Source organism: Nerophis ophidion, linkage group LG16, assembly GCF_033978795.1.
Source record: "Nerophis ophidion isolate RoL-2023_Sa linkage group LG16, RoL_Noph_v1.0, whole genome shotgun sequence".
Taxonomy (NCBI): Eukaryota; Metazoa; Chordata; class Actinopteri; order Syngnathiformes; family Syngnathidae; genus Nerophis; species Nerophis ophidion.
In genome coordinates this window covers 30,234,196-30,250,091 of record NC_084626.1, presented here as the reverse complement: position 1 = coordinate 30,250,091, position 15,896 = coordinate 30,234,196, and the positions used below count along the sequence as shown (strand labels likewise).

Here is a 15,896-nt window from a genome sequence, read left to right as displayed (position 1 = left end):
GACCATGTTCATACCATACCAATTAGCCACAATAAACGGGGGTGCGATTGTATAGTCAATCATAAATAGCCTATTGTAATAATTTTGCCAATGTCCTTGTCATAAATGCAGGGTGTAAACAGCCTGTTTGTGCAACGTGAGAGGAAGCCCCCTCTCTCCATCCACCAATGCTTCTACTGTTGCAGGAAATGGATGTTGCTACTGTCTCGGGGTCAGTTTGTTTTGTAAAAAAAAAAAAAAGAATTCCATGAGCTCAAGAACACAGAAGGGAGATTCATGTTTTTCACAACTGGCCCTTGCATGAACCCCAGAAGTTGATTTGTTACAGACTTGATGTGTTTGCTGATAAAGAAAGAGGAATTTGATTATTGTGGTTTTAGTGTGTGAGGTCTGTTGTTGCTCAGCCAATCAGAAAAAGGACCTTGATGTTACATGATGGCAAACTGGTGCAAAATGGTCAGCTGCGTGTCAACTGCCATGGTGGCAATGATTTTGTTAGGTCTGTCTCACCTCCTACAACGTGACACGACCACAGTGAGAAAAAAAACATACAGTGCTTCAAAGAGTACAAACAGCAGCTTACAGCTGTCACCCATCAAACCCCCCTCCTGTGTAACACGTCACACTTACTTGTAACAACCAAACACTGGTGATTTGGGGGGAATCCCAAGAAAGCTTCTTGTCTTCACACGTGTGTCTGTTCTATTGTGTGTTAGGCAGTAAACTGTCTTGATTGGTGTCAGTTAGGAGAGGACATTGGCGCCTTCCCAACAGCCCTGGCAGTCTTGGTGCCGTGCCAGGTGGTGTGGACCCAGCTGGTTATAGGCAAAGCTTGGATGGGAAATCTATGGAACCGTTTGAAGATGAGAGCTTGTTTACATTCAAACTGCTGTGTGGTGACTCTCAATTAACTGAGCTGTTGTGGGCCCCCGAGAGAAAGAGCGTGACAAGTTTTAGTTGGGGGGGGGGCGGTTTTAAAGGAAGTTTGCCGTTGGACCTTGGACCTTGAGGGAATTATTTTAGCATTGTTCCAGAGAGATGTGGGAAGGAGAAGGGGGGCCTCACTCCGCCTTCTTCCCCGCTCCCTTTGCGTCGCCTTCCTCCTGCCACAATCAAAATCTCAACTGATTTTTAGTGCACTCGGGAAAAATGGAAGACTTTGTAACGGTATTTACGTTTGGATTAGCACGACAGCAGGTGATCAACTTTAATTTAATTAATCACGCCAAGATCGAGACACTTAGGGTAAGTCTGTTGCTGCTCTCTACATATGCACTGTATGTATGGTGAGATTGTCCATTCTTTACTGCGTCACACTGTAATTTTCACACACCTTGCCAACTTAAACCGTTCGTTAGTAATGCCCATGTTTGACGGAAGCCGGTTCATGAGGGCAAGTTGGAGGAATGATAAGTCCTAATTTCAGGAGAAGATTACGAGGCGGCGCAAGAAAGGAAGGCAGCAGACCAGAGCAGTGTGACCAGATTGATGGCAGATTGCTTGAGGTTAGCTCAGCCGCTCAACCAAAAAGGAGACAAATTAACCTTGTGAGCTACAGCAATCCTGACTTCTCTCAGGGCACACTTTTTATAAGGCCTTCAGATTAATTTGGCATTAATTTGTTCCTATTTAGATAAAATAGATTATCAAAAATGTTCCCAAAATATCATACGCCCCTTATTGGAAGAAACCCCACTGGATGGACTCTAGCGGCATGTGTTGTTTTCACTTATTTCACTAACTCGCGTTTTTTTTTAATCAACTCTGATTTTCACAATCATCATGATTTACATGTTGTGCACCATGTGTTTTTCTTAGGGATGCCCATCAAAGATGGCAGCCTGTACCGGGTTCTAAGGCAGCCATGTTGGTAAAGGTGAACAGCATGAGTCGGAGTCAGCCAAGTCCAGTTTTGCAGCAGCAATTCCAGCACAATGCACCAAACAAAGCCAACAACTTCACGCCCAATGCATCCAGCAATAAGACCCAAGGAGGATGCTCAAGCGCCACCCAAGCATATAAAACCGTCCCCTCCGGCAAAGCAGCACCTGACCCTCGCCAGGCCCATCACATGAGAAAAGCCAGTAATGGCAGCTTCTGTTTAGCGACAACAGACAGTAACCATCCTAGTCCGCTCCTGAACAGGTCACAGACCAGCACACCACGCCCAATCTCCCCTCAATATGGTTGCAGTGCCCCAATCTATGACCAGCCAGTTACAGACTGTCCCATATATGATGAACCCCCAATAGACATGGAGGTGGAAGGGGCACATCTTTACAATGGGCAACAACTGTCTCGCCTGACACCCACCCATAGCCTCCAGAAACCAAGAATTCTTCAGCACCCTGGTCCACCTCACCCAGGTCCTAGACACAGAAGAAATCCTTCTGCTTCTGATTATAGCCCAGCTGGCCTTGAGTGCATCAAACATATGATCAATGTAGACCCCAAACAGGGGCTCCTTCCTGGCTCCCCTGTACCCTCACATACACCTTCTCCTAACTCCAGGCAAGACATTGTCCCAACACAGCCGCAGGCTCAGCCACATCCCCAAACACAAGCTCACTCTTTGCCCCAAGTTCGAGGTCAGTTGAGAGACAGAGAAGCAGTGACCCCAGGCCCAAGTACACTGGATAAGAAGCAGAGTTGGCGCGTACTGGAGGCTACAGTGCAGCGTGCCATGGAGGCCCGACACAGTAGGCAGAGCAGTCAAGCTTCACAGGACTTTACTTCCTCAACACCACAGGCAACTGCAAACTATCAAGATTCCGGTTACTCAACCGGGCCTTCTCCAAGCTTGAGAAGGAAGAGCAGGAGAAGAATGGGCGCTGGCGGCAGGCCTGGGTCAGTTGGCAGCAATGGGGAGCTTTGTGCCCTCAATGAGAGACTCATGGCTGAGATGAGGGAAGTAGTGAGTCGTTCCAACACTATGAGGGAGGTGAGAGTGGGACTGGATCCCGAAATGGGCGAGAGGGCGATGTTATCCCGGACACGTTCCCCTGCAGACTCTCTCAGGTGGTATGCTGGGGCGGGGGGTGCATCAACCGTCAGGTGCTCATCCCGAGAAGACATCACTGGGGCTTCTTGCTCTCTGAGTAACGCTGCGCTGACGCCTCTTGAGATACCAGGGCGGCAGAAAAGGACATTTGAAAAAGTTGACACCTTGGAGATGAGTATTACTAGCCAGGCCAGCCTGTCTTCACCTGAAACTCCAGGACCACCCTCTCAGGTAAGGCCCACCACACCCAAATTAGTGATCACTGATGGCAAATCATCCTAAAGATTAAAATTAGGGACTGCATTAGTCACATGTACAGGGAACAGCAAAAGTTAGTTTTTTTAAAAAGTCTGAATTTTTAAGAACCTAGAAACGTGAGTGAAAAGTATCATCGTTTAGAGAGACAAAAACAACAATGAGTGATTCTGTAGCTCGGTTGGTAGAGCGGCCGTGTCAGCAACTTGAGAGTTGCAGGTTCGATTCCCGCTTCCGCCATCCTAGTCACTGCCGTTGTGTCCTTGGGCAAGACACTTTACCCACCTGCTCCCAGTGCCACCCACACTGGTTTAAATGTAACTTAGATATTGGGTTTCACTATGTAAAGCGCTTTGAGTCACTAGAGAAAAGCGCTATATAAATATAATTCACTTCACTTCACTTCTTACTCATGAGGGTTCCCACTTCCAAATATCTCCTAAATTGGTAGACTGGTCTCTAGAGATCATAATGGCCATGGTCCCAGCATTACCTATCATCTTCCATCTGTCCTGCTCTGTAGGTACTGTATACCCATATGCCCGATCCATGCTTGGGCATATGGGGCTCATGCCAGACCAGAGAGGTTCAGGACATGGCCTCCCTCCTTCAGGAAGGAGGGAAGCTGTGGTCCATATGGTTCAGGCTTGGCAGCAGAATTGTAGGAGAGGTAGGCAACCATCAAGCCTTGTTTGCTACACTGTAACTTGTAGTTGACTGCCAATTGACACCGGGCAGGCCCCACTACTACTAAGTCTGTCCTGGAATGTTCCTTTAGACCTGGTGGCAAATCACTTGCACACACACTCACTGACTTTAGGATTATGGTTCACTAGTTACAAGCTTGATGAATGCCCTATTTAAACATTCAGTTTTTACTGCAGGACCTTTGATTGAACTTGTTCACTATAATCCTTTGAACTTGAGACATTTCCATTAAACTATGAATAATTGCAATGTTTTAGCTACAGCCTTTGTCCCTTTCTGTTCAGTACTCGAGGCATATTGCCACATCTGAAATAGCGCGAACCAAAGTTGAGCGTGTCTGGCATCAAACTGTTCCACTTTACATCAGGATACAATTCAGAAGACAAGCCATCAAATTTTATGCTTGCTGGCAAAATTTTATTTTGATTTTGGCTGAGTTCTAGATTTTATGATGTTGTATTTGGCTGCTTCAAAATGTGTCTGGCTTACTGCTTACTTTCTCTGTTAAAGGAAGTTGGTGCTCCATATAGTCATAAACCTCACCGCAGGAATCAGGACTAGGTTTTGTCTGGGTCAATAAGTAGTATTAAATGTCCTTAGCGTGTCACCTGCTGCTGAGACCATACATAGCCATCCTCTAAGGCAGTGGTTCTCAACCTTTTTTCAGTGATGTACCCCTTGTGAACATTTTTTTTTAATTCAAGTACCCCCTAATCGGAGCGAAGTATTTTTGGTGAAAAAGAGAGATAAAGAAGTAAAATGCAGCACTATGTCATCAGTTTCTGATTTATTAAATTGTATAACAGTGCAAAAATATTGCTCATTTGTAGTGGTCTTTCTTGAACTATTTGGGAAAAAAAGATATAAAAATAACTAAAAACGTGTTGAAAAATAAACAAGTGATTCAATTATAAATAAAGATTTCTACACATAGAAGTAATCATCAACTTAAAGTGCCCTCTTTGGGGATTGTAATAGAGATCCATCTGGATTCATGGCCGTAATTCTAAACATATCTTCACAAAAAAAGAAATCTTTAACATCAATATTTATGGAACATGTCCACAAAAAAAATCCAGCTGTCAAAACTGAATATTGCATTGTTGCATTTCTTTTCACAGTTTATGAACTTACATTCATATTTTGTTGAAGTATTATTCAATAAATATATTTATAAAGAATTTTTGAATTGTTGCTATTTTTCAATAAATATATTTATAAAGGATTTTTGAATTGTTCTATTTTTAGAATATTTAAAAAAAAAAAAATCTCACGTACCCCTTGGCATACCTTCAAGTACCCCCAGGGGTACGCGCACCCTCATTTGAGAACCACTACTCTAAGGCAACAGTTTCTCACCACAGCAAAAGAGACCAGAATAGACTGCAAGCTTTTTCCTCCGCTGTACTTGTTTTTTTCTCAGCCTTTTCTAAACCCCCATTTTTTTCTCCTGTAGGTGGGCACACTTGAATTGCAGGCTCAGTTGGAGAACCGAAAGAAAGACATGGTAGATGGACGTAGTGCATCACTTGGTCCACATCGGCCTGCCAGCCATGACAACCGAGAGGGCTCTGATGGAACAAAATCAGCAGAACCTTCCTACCAGTTCCCCTACGCCACCCTGCGACAACCACCACCTCCAGTCATGGGCATGGAGGACTGGGCCAGCAAGCACCTCAACATGCACACACAAGGCTTGTTCCGGCGCCGGGTCTCCATCGCCAACATGTTGTCTTGGAACCGAGGTTCCATCAAAAAGCCTATGCTCGTCACCACTAACCGCACTGTCAGGAAGGAGGCTTGCGAAATGTTCAAGCTGGTGCAGGCCTACATGGGAGACAGACCCTCTCGTCTGAACCGCCGTCACTCTGCGCTACTCATTGTCACCAAGTGCTGGGACATGGCGGGCCTGCGGGACGAGCTGTATGTGCAGCTAGTGAGGCAGACGACGGGAAACGCCAACCCCACAAGCTTAGCGGCAGGTTGGGAGCTGATGGCTGTCAGCTTGGCCTTCTTTGCCCCATCGCCCAAGTTCCGCTGTTACCTAGAAGGCTACATCCAGAGACACACGGAGCCCACCAGCGACAAGAAATGTGAGTCTCAGACTGAGCAAAACGGTGGGTCACTTTTTCTTCCCCTTTTAGATGCCCCTTTGTTGTCAGATAGTCAACTTTACTTATGTAAGGCACAAATGAATTGTTTTTTTCATATGACTTTTACTAGTATGACCCAATTGTATGCGATGACCTCAGTCTTTTACCAGCCAACATATGACCCTCACTGTCTTCTATCTTTCACAGTGACTCAGTTCGTATTGGAACAACAGGAACTGAAATTGAAGAAGAACTCGAAATCCAGGAAAAAGCTGAAACAAAGCACAGATGAAGACGAAGGTACATTGAATAAATGACCATTCCCAAAATATAACTGGGGAGATGGGAAATATTGTTCATGTAAAATGTTTTACGCAACTGTTGGGGTCTTTCAGCACTGCAAACTCTTAGAAGCCTCTTCTTGTTGGCGGATAGATAGTTGAGTGTTTTGGCACCAGCATCTAGACTAGATCTAACCAATCTAAGTCTTAGCATAAACCGATGAGCATGATGTTTGGATATAAGGCGAAACGGCTTTTAAGACAAACTAAACAGTCGAGTTGCAATCTATTGAGTGCCCTGAGGATACAATGACCTGGATGAATGAGAACATCCATAGACGTATTAGAAACCAAGCTTATTGCTACCTCTTAAAGGGGAGCTGCAGTTGTTTTGCGATCATTATGGAAGACATAACGGATGTTGTTGTTTTTTAATGCATTCTAAATTTTAAATAGATTTGATCAAAAGTATGCTTACAATGGAGCCTATGGGAGCCATTCAATTCTGCCTATAGAGCCCCTAAAAACATCCAAACACAAACACCTCGATTAAGGTTTTATATACATTATGTAAGTATATATGTAATGTAGTAACAAGCACATTGTTAATAAAATTTAATAATTACGTATTTTGATCATTTTAAGCATACAAAGCGCATTAATTTAAAAAATGCATTAAAAGTACTTTTTTCTTCTTCATTGATTTCTGCTCACTGCGGACAACAAACACAATAAAAATTACTTACTATACGAGATCTGCTGTCATTAGGCTGCTGACTACTAGGATGTTAATTTCGATGAAAAATATCTCACTCGCAAAAAAACAGTTTTTGATTGATTGATTGATTGATACTTTTATTAGTAGATTGCACAGTTCAGTACATATTCCGTACAATTGACCAATAAATGGTAACACCCGAATAAGTTTTTCAACTTGTTTAAGTCGGGGAGAAGCGCTTTTTTTGTGGTTCTCACCAGTTCCAAATGGTTGGCAAAGTGTCCCAACTTGTCGGATTATATCCACAGCCATGTATTTATCAGGTTGGAGGGATGATTTATGCTCACCAAAAAACTTGCAGGGAAGCAAGGAAGCAGCAGACCACTCAATGTATTTTTGGTGCTTTCTGAATATTTGTTTACCAGATTTTATGGGGGGAATAGTGGAGCTCCCATTAGCTCCGCTGTAAGTAGACTTTTATTTACGTTTATTTAAAATTTCGAATGCATAAAAAAAAAAATCTGTCATGTCTTTCATAATGATTGTGAACAATAGGCAACATTAAAAAAAAAAAAGTGCTGTTCCCCTTTAAGAGTGACCTCTTTTGAGTGGGATGGAAAATACTATCAGATTAGGCCATGCCGATGTACTCACAGACTCAATAAATGAGTTTCACAGAACTTCTGTTTTTGGGGGGGGGGGATGAGAATTTCAGAAGGTTCTGTTTGCTCTCAATGGACAGTCTGTGAATCACATCAGTGGTCTCACAACCTTCTCATCGGCACAAGGCCTCATTAGAGGAACCCACACTGCCAGCTGTTATGATGATGTCATCAGTCGGGGCCACAGTCATCTCTGCGGCAGCAACCTCTTACATTGTGCCGCCGTGACTCACTCTGTGCTCTACGCTGACTAAGAAATCATGAAGATACACCAGAACACGAGCACTATTCAGGGAAGACACTTCAATGACTGGTGACTCGCCAGAAATCCCAGCATGTTTAAAAATAGTCAAATGACTTACTGATAGAGGAGCTGAAACACATATTTTTGGTCTGTTGCATGTATGAACAGGGGGCGGCATTGTTTTCAACTAGCCTGGTGAACAACAGCAGCAGCAAGACACGCCCTTTAAATGTTTACTTGTTAAATTTAGCTATATTAACAGGTGTGTTTGCCGTTGGGTACAGTGCACACAAGTCAAACAAGCTCGCACTGATTCTCTGTGGACTTTGGTTGCTTGGTTGCTGTTTTTATACAATCAAGCATGTAAATTTAGAACATCGACCGTGTTGGACCTCTCCCCACAGGTCCTTGCACGTTTGCGTTTCTGGATGAATAATTCTCTTCTCCAAGATCTACCAGACATAATTACTGAGTCAGTTTTGGTCGTGCATGGGAGTCACCTGTTTGCTATAAATCGAAGGACCTTAGACTAAAGGAAAACATGCTGGAACATGTTTGCTACTCTAGAAAATCACATTAGTAAGCGTGTCCATCTGGCCAGGGTTCAGGTGCCTGATGCGTTGGAAACTCTGGTATGAGGAATAAATGAGTGTAAACAGAGATGATATATAGATTTTCTTACTAGTACACGCTGACCCAAGAGTCAGGTTTTTCCTTTTAGAGACGATTGGTTGGAATTTCACCTGATTACATTACAAATTGCCGGAAAGTCTGTACTGCATCCTTGAAATCTTGAAGAAAAAAAAAGTGCTTTTGCAACCTTTTCAGAATTTCTTTTGGCCTCACAGAAATGATAGACCTTGTGTTTTTTTCCCCAGAGGCCTTTTAAGTGTGTATAGTGATGAATCACCTGAACGTTGAAGGTGTAGGCGGATTCTGTGTCTAAAGCTTTTGTTCAATAGCAGTAAATCTTCTCCCAGGCTGACACTTTAGCCAGGCCTCCTCTAATCCCCATATGCTAGAACCACAGTCAACATGTCTCTCCAATTGCCACTCCTACCAGGTTTGACATTTGTGGAAGAATATTGTCTAAATTTATTTACTTATTTTGTTTTTTCACCAGTTTTAATGATGAGTTCTCACTTTGAATACCAACTGCACTTTTTGGTCATCAGTCTCATTGCTAAATTACTTTCCTCTCTAAACCAACAGGCTTACCGATCAGCACGTATGCCAAGTTCTGCCATCGAAAACTGCAAAAGGTGGCCATCACAGGAGGCAAAAAGGTAAACCAGGAGTACAATTGAACACACTCCATCTCTGCATTTAAAAGTTATTTCCGCAATAGAAATAATCAAAATTTAACTAATAACAATGGGAATCTTACAACAACTCACAAGTTCATTATTGGGGAGATGATTTGATTCAGAATCAATACTCGATTCAACATGATTCTCGATTAAAACCGATTATTGTAATATTTTAATTGATATAAAAAATATAATAAAACCTTTTCAAAACTGGTTACTAGGGGTGTGGGAAAAAATCGATTCGAATTCGGATCGAATACGTTGTGCGATTCAGAATCGATTCTCATTTTTAAGAAAATCTATTTTTTTTATTTTTTTTTTTAAATCAATCCAACAAACCAATACACAGCAATACCATAACAATGCAATCCAATTCCAAAACCAAACCTGACCCAGCAACACTCAGAACTGCAATAAACAGAGCAATTGAGAGGAGACACAAACACGACACAGAACAAACCAAAAGTAGTGAAACTAAAATGAATATTATCAACAACAGTATCAATATTAGTTATAATTTCAGCATAGCAGTGATTAAAAATCCCTCACTGACATTATCATTAGACATTTATAAGAATTAAAAAAAAAGAACAATAGTGTCACAGTGGCTTACACTTGCATCACATCTCATAAGCTTGACAACACACTGTGTCCAATGTTTTCCCAAAGGTAAAATAAGTCATATTTTTGGTTCGTTTAATAGTTAAAACAAATATACATTATTGCAATCAGTTGATAAAACATTGTCCTTTTACAATTATAAAAGCTTTTTTTTTTTTTTTTTTAAATCAACTACTTTTTTTTTTGTTTTTGTTTTTTTTGTTTTTTTCCCTTGGCCTCAGTCTGCACCCCCACTCCAGGGCCTAGGCTAAGACCAATTTTTTGATTTTATTTTAATCTTCTATTTTTTTCTTCCCCCCCCTCACCCCCCTTGTTTACCTGTATGTCATCTTTTTTGTAAGGGGCGCTGGAAGCCGGCAGACCCGTCAGCGATCCTGTTCTGTCTCCCTGTAATGTTTGTCTCATCTTGGATGGGATTGTGCTGAAAATTGTAATTTTCCTGAAGGAACTCTCCTGACGGAATAAATAAAGTACTATCTATCTATCTATCTACTCTGCTAGCATGTCAGCAGACTGGGGTAGATCCTGCTGAAATCCTATGTATTGAATGAATACAGAATCGTTTTGAATCGGAAAAATATCGTTTTTAAATAGAGAATCGAATCGAATCGAAAAAATGTATATATATTATGGAATCGTGACCCCAAGAATCGATATTGTATCGAATCGTGGGACACCCAAAGATTCGCAGCCCTACTGTTTACCGTTACAAAAGCTCCTTTTGGCTGCTGACATACGTGCAGTAAGTACAAAAATGGCCTAAAAGGGTATTTTTAAGAATGTATTATTTTAAAAAGAATAGTAGTAATTTAGGGGTCGACGTGGCATGGTCGGGAGAGTGGCCGTGCCAGCATCCTGAGGGTTCCTGGTTCAATCCCCACCTTCTACCAACCTCGTCACGTCCGCTGTGTCCTTGAGCAAGACACTTCACCCTTGCTCCTGATGGGTCGTGGTTAGGGCCTTGCATGGCAGCTCCCGTCATCAGTGTGTGAATGGGTGAAAGTGGAAATAGTGTCAAAGCACTTTTGAGTACCTTGAAGGTAGAAACGCGCTATACAAGTATAACTCATTTCCCATTTATTTAATCTTTAATTTAAAAAAATATAATTATTGGGATTTTTTTTTAGAATTATGAATCGATTGAGAATCGGAACAAAAAAAATTGAGAATCCGATGTAAATTTTAAAAAATTCAGCGCCCTGGTTATTTATTTGTTACAAGGTCAAACTGTTAGGTAATATTACAATAGTACTAGTGTTAAAAAAAAAAAGTTATGAACTTACTGTTTTCAACTTAATTTGGCAAGATTTTACGAAGATGTTTTATATGTTACAACTTCCATTTATGATTTAATAACAAGTTTTTTTCTCCACCAGTGATTGCTATGAAAGGTGAGGTTAACCCTTTAGATCAGATGTGCTTAAAGTTGGGCCAGCAAATCATTTGGCATACTTTAAAAATTAAATTAAACATGTACTGCATTAGATCATTGGGTAGGATTCAAGGAACTTTGTCATTCTAGCACTAATTAAAAGGAATGAGATTTAGTACCAATGTACAAATAAGTGCCACAAGAAGAATAGGATGTACATAAATAAAATAGGACAGACAGTAGGTTATAAATAGCATAGGTTAATAGAAATGAATTATAGATACAATAGAATGGATGAAAACAATTCTCAACAACACTGCTTTGACTAGAGCTGTCCTATCTACTGAACTCCCCTCCTAATCATCTAACACAGGCCATGTTTAGGAGGGAAATCACCCAAAAAAAATAAATTATTTTGTCTGTTACACGACCCTCTGGAAAAAGTTTGGAAAGTCCTTTGCCTCAGATGCTTGCTGAGGTGAGATAAGATATGACGTCATGCAAGATGACTTACTTCCATGTTTTCCTCAGATGTTGTGGGTAAATTCAAGTAGTGTTGCTCTTCAGGGCTACCAAAGTTGGTCCCTTCCACATGTGAGATTCATCTTTTAGTCACTCTGCATACTCTCACAGATATAATTACAAGCACACTGACACAGTCACAGGTAGACATAAACACAGACCCGGAACAGCTGTAGACCGGGGCCGACTCATGATTGGTAGGTACCGTATTTTTCGGATTATAAATCGCTCCGGAGTATACGTCGCACCGGCTGAAAAGGCATAATAAAGAAGGAAAAAAACATATATATGTTGCACCGGAGTATAAGTCGCATTTTTGGGGGAATTTTATTTGATAAAATCCAAGAGCAAGAATAGACATTTGAAAGGCAATTTAAAATAGATAAAGAATAGTGAACAGCAGGCTGAATAAGTGTACGTTATATGACGCATAAATAACCAACTGAGAAGGTGCCTGGTATGTTAACGTAACATTTTATGGTAAGAGTCATTCAAATAACTATAACATATAGAACATGCTATACGTTTACCAAACAATCTGTCACTCCTAATCGATAAATCCGATGAAATCTTCTTTCTCGATGTCTCTTCTAAACAACTCTGCCAACTCCAAAGGAATGCGCTGCTTCCTCTTGTCGTTTTCTGCTGCATGTTTCACTACTTCCAGGTTGTAATCTGCAGTACATGATTTAATTTTCGGTGCCATTTTTGTTCAGCCCTTCTCAGTTTTTATAAGTTACCGCCAACGATGAAATGATCCATTTTAATTGCTACGGCAGTAGCATATAGCAGTTAGCATCCCATGACCCACAATGCACTTCTGCCATGACCCTCCCCCTGCCGAATTCTTATTTGTTGACGTGTGTGTGACGATTGCTGATATTTTCTTGGTCTCTTCCGCGAATGAGATAAATAATATTATTTGATATTTCACGGTAATGTGTTAATAATTTATCACATAAGTCGCTCCGGTGTATATGTCGCACCCCCGGCCAAACTATGAAAAAAAACTGCGATTTATAATCCGAAAAATACGATATATTGGTTCCTGACATTGTCACTTAAATCTGCCTTTGTTTTCTCGTTCTGTCTCCTGCCAGGGGCTACGTAAGCCAACCTTGGAAGAGGTCGACCACAGTAGACGAGCCATCATCACGCCCTCTCTGTTTGGTAGCTCCTTGGAAGAAGTAATGGAGAGGCAGAGCGAACTCTTCCCAGACAGGAAATTGCCCTGGGTGCAAGTTCAACTTTCCCAGTATGTTCTTGCGCTGGGCGGGGCTCAGACGGAGGGCATCTTTAGGTAAGACCCTCCTAGTCGGCACTACACATGCCTCAACATGAGTCCAGGAGATTTTGTCTTGTGTGTATGTACTATATTGTGTATTCAGTGTGTTTCAACAAGTATGTGTGTATGGCTTCACATCAAAGTAAGCCCCTTTGTTTTCCCTCTCGTACAGTCCAACTCTTGTGCCCTATACTGTTTCATACGATGCATCATAATGTGTTTACATCCCTGCATGTGGGATCCACTCATCGTTTTTGTTTGTTCAAAGGATTCTCAAAATGACATTCTCTTAGCTTTGAATCCTAATTTCTTCAGAATACACCGCTTAAACCAGGGGTCGGCAACCCGCGGCTCCGGTGCCGCATGCGGCTCTTTGGCCACTCTGATGCGGCTCAGCTGCATAATCGCCGACCTCCCAGACTGTAACGGGGGAATTCCGGATTTCGGTGCCTCTCCCGGACGTCACCCGGGGTCAACGTTCTCCGATTTTCACTCGGACTAAAACATTGAGGGCGTGCCGTGATGGCTTTACTTTAGACGTCCTCTACAACAGTGGTTCTCAAATGGGGGTACGCATACCCCTGGGGGTACTTGAAGGTATGCCAAGGGGTACGTGAGATTTTTTTTAAATATTCTAAAAATAGCAACAATTCAAAAATCCTTAATAAATACATTTATTAAATAATATTTCAACAACAATATTAATGTAAATTCATAAGCTGTGAAAAGACATGCAACAATGCAATATTCAGTGTTGACAGGTAGATTTTTTGTGGACATATTCCATAAATATTGATGTTAAAGATTTCTTATTTTTGTGAAGAAATGTTTAGGATTAAGTTCATGAATCCAGATGGATCTCTATTAGAAATCCCCAAAGTGATAACTTTAAGTTGATGATTTCTTCTATGTATAGAAATCTTTATTTATAATTGAATCACTTGATTATTTTTCAACAAGTTTTTAGTTTTTTTTATATATTTTTTCCAAATAGTTAAAAAAAAGACCACTACAAATGAGCAACATTTTGCACTGTTATACAATTTAATAAATCAGAAACTGATGACATAGTGCTGTATTTTACTTCTTTATTTCTTTTTTTTTCAACCAAAAATGCTTTGCTCTGATTAGGGGGTACTTGAATCAAAAAAATGTTCACAGGGGGTACATCACTGAAAAAAGGTTGAGAACCACTGCTCTACAACATGTCATCGCTCCCGCTTTTACGCAATGTTATCTGCGTGCTGACCAGACGCATGCATTTCGCTGCTTCTATCGTGAAGTGAATTATATTTATATAGCGCTTTTTCTCTAGTGACTCAAAGCACTTTACATAGTGAAACCCAATATCTAAGTTACATTTAAACCAGCATGGGTGGCACTGGGAGCAGGTGGGTAAAGTGTCTTGCCCAAGGACACAACGGCAGTGACTAGGATGGCGGAAGCGGGAATCGAACCTGCAACCCTCAAGTTGCTGGCACGGCCGCTCTACCAACCGAGCTAAACCGCCCCGTCACGTGTCCGAGATTGCAAGGCATACTGGGTGATACAGGTTACGCTGAAGGTTGGGATATAAACAAATTTAACACTCTTACTAATTTGTGCCACACTGTGAACCCACACCAAACAAGAATGACAAACACATTTCAGGAGAACATCCTCTCAGTAACACAACATAAACGCAAAACAACAAATACCCACAATCCTTTGCATCCATGACTAGTCCTGACTATATTATACACCCCCGCGCCACCAACCCCGCCCGCCTCAACCGACGCACGGAGTGGGGGGGCGGGTTTTGGTGCTAGCGGGATGTATGAGGATTAGTCATGGATGCAAAGGATTCTGGGTATTTGTTGTGTTACGTTTATGTTGTGTTACTGTGAGGATGTTCTCCCGAAATGTTTGTCATTCTTGTTTGGTATGGGTTCACAGTGTGGTGCATATTAGTAAGAGTGTTAAAGTTGTTTATATCACAACCTTCAGTGTAACCTGTATCACCCAGTATGGCTTGCAGTCGTGTACGTGTATCTGCGGAAGCCACACACATGTTGCTGGACTGGCAAGCAGTTTGTACATGTTGTAGAAGGCGTCTAAGGCAATAGCTTCATACCATGCCCTTATTATTTTTATCTGGCTGACCATCAGCTGATATTCGCGAGAATTGTTGCGGCTCCCATTGTCTTTGTTATTTTGTGAAACGGGTCAAAATGGCTCTTTGAGTGATAAAGGTTGCCGACCCCTGTCTTAAACCCTCCAAAGTAGTACTAGGGCTCCCTCTTGTGGCCACGTAATGCAACTGACAGGCTTTGGTGTCATGCTTTAGAGTACCCGGCGACATCGATGAAGTCAACGCTTTGAAGCTACAAGTTGACCAGTGGAGGATCCCTGAGAACCTGTCAGATCCAAATGTTCCTGGTGAGGAATGATTTGTTTTAATGCCACAAGTGTTCCGCAAGTCATGTACACCGGTGCTTAATAACGTGTCTCCCGTCAGCCTCTCTGATGAAGCTGTGGTACCGAGAGCTGGAGGAGCCTCTCATCCCCACAAACTTCTATAAACAATGTGTCAACAATTGCGATGACCCAGTGGCAGCCATTGCAGTGGTGCAGTCTTTGCCGGAGCTGAACCGGCTGGTGCTCTGCTACTTCATCCACTTCTTACAGGTAAACACTATAATACAGACAATGTGAATGTTCAGGTCAGTTTCAGTTCATTTCGAACTTGCATAGGATACAACGTAATGCGAATTATTTTTCCTGTTGTTTCATTAAAGCACGTCAGAAAAGGAGTAGGAAGAAGCATAGCTTATTTATTAATCCT

General features: G+C 41.7%; 1 protein-coding gene across 3 annotated transcripts in view; it reads left to right on the top strand.

Annotated features, from left to right (window-relative positions):
• Positions 1-15,896, top strand: part of arhgap46a (Rho GTPase activating protein 46a) — a 97,196-nt gene that overhangs the window by 69,565 nt on the left and 11,735 nt on the right. For 2 of the 3 annotated variants that reach the window (XM_061874872.1, XM_061874874.1), the window contains 7 exons: positions 1,819-3,232; positions 5,421-6,081; positions 6,265-6,357; positions 9,175-9,248; positions 12,888-13,087; positions 15,399-15,490; positions 15,570-15,739. In XM_061874872.1, the coding sequence (XP_061730856.1) occupies positions 1,819-3,232; positions 5,421-6,081; positions 6,265-6,357; positions 9,175-9,248; positions 12,888-13,087; positions 15,399-15,490; positions 15,570-15,739 (2,704 nt within the window). The remainder of the gene's footprint in view (positions 1-1,818; positions 3,233-5,420; positions 6,082-6,264; positions 6,358-9,174; positions 9,249-12,887; positions 13,088-15,398; positions 15,491-15,569; positions 15,740-15,896) is intronic. The other variant, XM_061874873.1, reaches the window with a different exon arrangement.